A 6,514-nucleotide genomic window follows, 5' to 3' on the forward strand; every position below is an offset into this window, starting at 1 on the left:
GACCACTAAGAATAGGTCGGGGTCAAAGCCCCAAGGCCCTGAAAATGAGCAATATTTTCCAAGTCTGATTTGGACATCAGACGATCTTCTCTGCAGGAGCTGGCCCTCTGGGTCTAAGCAGGTCAGCTGCCTTGAGGTCTGCTGCTGCTGCTGCTGCTAAGTCACTTCAGTCATGTCCGACTCTGTGACCCCATAGACGGCAGCCCACCAGGCTCCCCCGTCCCTCGGATTCTCCAGGCAAGAACACTAGAGTGGGTTGCCATTTCCTTCTCCAATGCATGAAAGTGAAAAGTGAAAGTGAAGTTGCTCAGTCATGTCCGACCCTCAGCAACCCCATGGACTGCAGCCTACCAGGCTCCTCCGTCCATGGGATTTTCCAGGCAAGAGTACTGGAGTGGGGTGCCATTGCCTTCTCCAGCCTTGAGGTCTAGTTTCTATTAAAACCTTAGTTGTTTAAACATTCAGTGTTCTTTGTAAAAAAAAAAAACAACAACAACAAAAACAAACCAAACCTTTTTCTACTACCTGGTAGTTGCCTGGAAGCATGCAGAGGTTCAAGGGAATGCAATGTCCAATCACTATTAATAAAGATGATTTCTGCAAGGGGCAGCCAGGACAAGACATTGGAACCTGGTTCTAGTTCCACTGGGACCTGGGGCAAGTCTTCATTCAGCCTCTCAGAGAACAGTGAGAAAATGTGCCTGCTTATCTTATGGATTGCCATGAAAGTGGAAGGAAAATAAATGCTTCCCAAATTGTTAAGGACTTCTAAAGTGCTTTTGTCAACAGTCCAATAAGTTAAAATTAATATGAATAATCTTAGTTGACTGTGACACCATAGTCTGACCTCACTGTTTATACTTTAGATGGTAGACCCCCCTTGAGGGGTCTGATTGCTTTTCAAGTCTTCCCCCTTCTGGGAAGTCCCAGAGCACCCCACTGCTGGGACTAAGGGGCTGCAGAGGGTGGTGGAGTCCCACCCACTGCCCGTAGGGTTGCCCAGATATTCTCCATTTTCCAGGAAAGAGAAGAGGGAACAGAGAGAGGCACTGTGCTGGGTAGTTGTATGTTTCGCAGAAGTCACCCAGGCCAATTATTAACTATTTGTTGGTCAGCTCTCATCTGTTCCTCATTTTCCAAAGCTACTGAATCAAGTTTGCTGGACCGATTAATTCATGATGTGAATTAAAAAAAGGTGTGGTTTCTCCCTGCAGAGTCCCCAGTTGCCCACCCAAGGGGTTCTCAGGCGTCCCAGAAAAGACTCAAGGATAAACTTAACCAGATACAGTAGCTGCAACGTCACTTCAGCTCTCTTGCTGAAGTTTCACTCAAACTAAATGAAAACTAAGCCGCAGCCCCGTAACTCCAGATTTGGGCCAAAATCTTTCTTAGAAAACAAAAATTTTCCTTTGGATCCAGTGAAAACCTACAGCCTCCTTTCTTTTCTAGGAATTCATGTGGTGTATGATATGTCCCGAAACCCTGGGGACAGGGTGGTCAAGTTAGAGGTTCTTTGCACCCAGTGTCGTGTGCCCAGTTATGAGCCTCTCAGAATGGATAAGGTGTACAAGGTGATCCTCCCAAGCTTCCTTGTCAGCGGTGGAGACGGATTCCGGATGATAAAAGATGAAAAGATAAAACATGACTCTGGTAAGCACAAGTGTCTCTTCCCCTCCCTAACCCAAAGGAACAGAACAGATCCCAGGAGGGGAGCAGCACACGATGACACCAGGAAAGCAAAGCCAGAAACCAGATCTGCCCCTACACTGTCAGCTCCCTCCCACTTTGTTAGGAAACAGCCTAGGGTAGTAGAGTCTTGCCCCTCCCCAGTACTCAAGCCATCCATCCACGCCCAGGGAAAACGTATTTTTACATAACAAGTGTTTTAAAACTTTTAAAGTGCAGCTAAGCAGCTATTTAAATTGTGAAATATAAACATGTTGCATTTTTAGGTTGGATGTGGGAAACCATGTTAAATCATCTCAACTTTTTTTTACATTTATTTATTTTGGGGCATGCTGGGTCTTGGTTAGTTTGCTCAGGCTTTTTTTTTTTTTTTAGTTGCAGCTAGCAGGGGGCTCCTCTTGGTTGCAGTGCTCATGCTTCTCGCTGTGGTGGCTTTTCTTGTTGCAGAGCACAGGCTCTGAAACAGGCTCAGTAGTTGTGGCACAAGGGCTTAGATGCTCCACTGTATGTGGAATCTTCCCAGATCAGGGATTGAACCCATGTCTCCTGCACTGGCAGGCAGATTCTTATCCACTGCACCACCAGGGAAGTCCCCAAATCACCTCAACTTTCTTGAAGAAGCTTTTGGTGTGAAAAGGTCAGGTAGGCATGAATGGGATATGCCGCCTGCTCCATTCAGCACAATGTGTTGGTGGAGGACATCATAGGAACCCCCAAGATGACCCCAGGTGAGTGAGGGTCATTATACCCCAGCCTCATTTTCAAAAATTCAATTGAAAACCACTTCCTGTGCATGGAGTACACTGCCAGTACACAACCCCTTCCTGTTCTCCAGGGCAAAACCTAGTGTGTTCACAAGACACATGCATAGCTTCTCTGCGTCTGTCTCTACGGCCTTATCATGAGGGTTCTGCCATGGTAGCTGCATATCCCAAGGAGGGTGGAGGGCAGAGCCAGGGCCAAGGAGGCAGCCCTTCCTGGGAGGAAAGGCGCCAGCTACTCCCAACCATTCCATGATAGGAAATGGAAAGGCAGGCTTAGAAGGTGTCCTCTTGAGTCCTGCATGAAACAAGTTAATGGCTGTGTATCACTCAAGCCCAGACTAGTGAATGCTGGAGAGAAAGATCTCACATGGAAGGCTGGGAAAGCTTTGGCTGTAAGTGTTCTCAGCCCTCATCATACATTAGAATCACTTGGGGAGTATTTTAAATTAAATACCAACTTGGTCCCAACTTTTAAGAGTGTGTGATTTACTTGGTTGGGGCAAAAGGCTTTGCAGTGATTCTGATGTATACCCAGGGGTGAGAACCACTGCAGGGAAGGGTTCTTTTTAAGTACTATAGTAATACATTTTTTTATTGAGGTATAATTGAAATATAACATTAGTTTCAGGTATAAAACATGATTCCATATTTGTATGTATTGCAAAATGATCACCACGTTAAGTCCAATTAATGTCACCTTACATAATTACAAAATTTCTTGTAATGAGGACTTCTAAGATCTATTCTTGTATCAACATTCAAATATGCAAGAGCATTAATAACTATATCCACTATGCTATACATTACAGCCTCAGGACTTACTTATTTTATAACTGAAAGTTTGTATTAACTTTTGACTCCCTTCACCCATTTGCATCCTCACCCAATCCCAACTCCCTCCACCTCTAGGAACCATCAGTCTGTTCTCTGCAACTGAGCTTGCTTGCTTTGTTGTTGTTGAATTTATGGTATTTGTCTTTGTCTGAATTATTTCACTTAGCATAACGTCCTCAAGGGCCATCCATGTAGTTGCAAACGGCAAAAGGTCATTTTTTTTAATAGCTGAAGAGTATTCCATTGTGTATATATATATACACACATCTTTGTTCATCCATCTGTTAATGGACATTTGTTTCCTTATGCTTCCCTGGTGGCTTAGATGGTAAAGAATCTGCCTGCAATGCTGGAGATTTGGGTCCTGTCCCGGGGTTGGGAAGATCCCCTGGAGGAGGAAATGGCAACCCACTCCAGTATTCTTGCCTGGGGAATTCCATGGACAGAAGGGCCTGGCAGGCTACAGTCCATGGGGTCACAAAGAATTGGACACAACTGAGTGACTAACATACTTCCTTATCTTGGCTATTGTAAATAATGCTGTAATGAGCACAGAAGTGCACATATCTTTTCAAATTAGTATTTTCATTTTCTTAGGTAAATAGGAGTGGAACTGTTGGATCATTTGGAAGTTCTATTTTCAATTTCTTGAGGAGCCTCCTACTATTTTTCATAGCAGCTGCACCAATTTACATTTTTGCACACAATGCACAAGACTTCCTTTTCTCCACATCCTCATTGACATTTTTTGTCGTTTTGATCATAGTTGTTCTAACAGGTGTGAGCTGGTAACTCATTGTGGTTTTGATTTGTATTTCTCTGATAATTCATGATATTGAGCATCTTTTCATATGCTTTTTGGTCATCTGCATTTCTTCTTTGGTAAAATGTCTGTCAGATCCTCTGCCCATCTTTTAATCAGATTTTTTGGGGGGTAGGCTATTGAGTTGTGTGCAGTCTTTATATATTTTGGATATTAACCTCTTATCAGATATATGATTTGAAGTGGCACTTTTAAAATAAAAGTCTGTCAGGTCACTGTGGGTTTGCTGTAGTTACAGGCAATTAGTATTTGTCAGTTGTCTTCTCTTTTGGAAATGAAGCCTCCATTATTTCACTATCAATTATGTGAAAATGATTCTTGAGCAGGCAAGCCAAAAAAATCCCCAAAAAGCCACATTTATTTCTCAACTAATTATCTTAACCCGGTTCCTTAGTGCCCCGACTCTGGAGTGGTTCAGAGGCAATAATGACAACAGCCTTTTCCTTTTCAAACGTTTATATATTTATTTGGCTGCTTCAGGTTTCAGCTGTGGCAGGCCGACTCTCTACTTGTAGCACACAGGCTCCAGAACCTGAAGGCTCGGTAGTGGTGGTGTGTGGGCTACTAGCTGCTTTGAGGCATGTGGGATATTAGTTCCCCGACCAGGGATCAAACCTCTGTCTCCTGCAGTGGAAGGCAGATTCTTAACCACTAGAGTGTCAGGGAAGTCCCTAGGGAGGAAGTCCCTTCTTACCAAGTCATCTCAGAGTTGAGAGGACTCTATTCCCCTGAATTATCCAATAGTAGACAATGGGCACATTTCTCATCTGAAACATGACAAGCAATCAGATTCTTTGCACTTATGATCACCACTGTCCTTGTCTTTTGTGATACTTTAGCCTCGCTTATGAAAGGAGTACCTTCCTTCTTATAATCACAAAGGACTTTAAAGAAATACACTGGCTTTCCCCTTATTATTAATGAATCATTATTTTTTCTGTAGTTGAAATAATGTATGTATTTTTCTAGGTGACCAAGATATCAACGTGGTTTCCGGATACATCTCAAAAATGAAAGTGCTTTATCCAGCAGTTGAAGGTCGGATCCAGTTTTCTGCAGGAAGTCATTGCTGTGGAAGTTTTTCTTTAATATTTCTTTCAGTTTTGGCAGTGATCATTATTTTATACCAATAGCCAAAAATTCTCCTTGCCATTAAATGGAACTGTATTTTTTTTCTCACGTGAGATTCAAATCGGTTTTTTAGGAACTGGTTTTACGATGGCGCAGACCGTCTTTGCAGTCTCCTAGAAGCTGAGCTTAGAGGGTTGTAAGTAAAGACACTGACATCATCACTCAGGATCAGCAACTTAGTGAACACATAGGAAAAGAAATGAAAGTGGGACCTCTGACAAGAAGGCCAGCCATCTTTAGTTTACATATGCAAATTTTAATAAAACTTTATTAACACCTTTAAACCATACACATCATTTTTCTCCTTTATATCCATTCTAATCCACCAAACAACTTACGTTTACATAACTTTATCATTTACAAGGGAATTCTAAGCACATTTTCTTATTTGATGCCCATAACTTTTGTGTGTGGGAAGACAGGCGTTTTCTTCCCATATGAAAGATGAGGAAACTAAAGCTCAAAGCCAACATAAAGCCATTTGGTAAAAGTGACGATCCCAGACCTGCATCTAGGCCCTCTGACCTCAGTCCCACACTTTTTCATCCAGTTACTGTTCAGGATGATATTTACTGGAGCCCCAAACTCATGGAGGACAAGTCTCTGCTTTATTTCTGGTCTCTCTTTTTTTCCTCTCTAGTGTGTGTGATAGGGAGTTTAATGGACTAAACACACAGTGATGTTCTCTTCCTCACCACCATGTACCTTTGAGGAGTTGGGACACAAAGGGCAGCAGATAATGGGAAAGGCCAGGAGCTGCAAAAGGCCATCTGGGGTTAGGGAGAAGGGGAAGGAACGACTGGAACGCCCAGGAACAACTTCCATTAGAGAAGAGAAACAGCTAAAGCCCAGTGGCATCCCACTCCAGTGATCTTGCCTGGAAAGTCCCGTGGACGGAGGAGCCTGGTGGGTTATAGTCCCATGGGGTCGCTAAGAGTCAGACACGACTGGGCGACTTCACTTTCACTTTTCACTTTCATGCACTGGAGAAGCAAGTGGCAACCCGCTCCAGTGTTCTTGCCTGGAGAATCCCAGGGATGGGGGAGCCTGTTGGGCTGCCGTCTATGGGGTCGCAAAGAGTCGGACACGACTGAAGTTACTTAGCAGCAGCAGAGTGCCTAACACATGGCATTAGCTACTAATAATTTTATGACATTCTATCAGTTCTCCATTTCTTTCCTCCTTCTTCCTAATGGGAAGGTGTCACAAGAAGAGAACCTTCTTAGAGAAGGTGTAATTCTAAACCTGCACCTGTGTCTCCCTAGCAAGATGTACT

The 6,514-nt window shown here is 43.4% G+C and overlaps 1 protein-coding gene across 1 annotated transcript in view; it reads left to right on the forward strand.

Annotated features, from left to right (window-relative positions):
- Positions 1–5,527, forward strand: part of NT5E (5'-nucleotidase ecto) — a 62,657-nt gene extending 57,130 nt beyond the window's left edge. The window contains exons 8-9 of the mRNA XM_006057583.4: positions 1,450–1,650; positions 5,077–5,527. Coding sequence (XP_006057645.2) covers positions 1,450–1,650; positions 5,077–5,240 — 365 coding nt within the window. The 3' untranslated portion in view covers positions 5,241–5,527. The remainder of the gene's footprint in view (positions 1–1,449; positions 1,651–5,076) is intronic.
- Positions 5,528–6,514: the final 987 nt, after the last annotated feature.

This window comes from Bubalus bubalis, chromosome 10, assembly GCF_019923935.1.
Source record: "Bubalus bubalis isolate 160015118507 breed Murrah chromosome 10, NDDB_SH_1, whole genome shotgun sequence".
Lineage (NCBI taxonomy): Eukaryota > Metazoa > Chordata > Mammalia > Artiodactyla > Bovidae > Bubalus > Bubalus bubalis.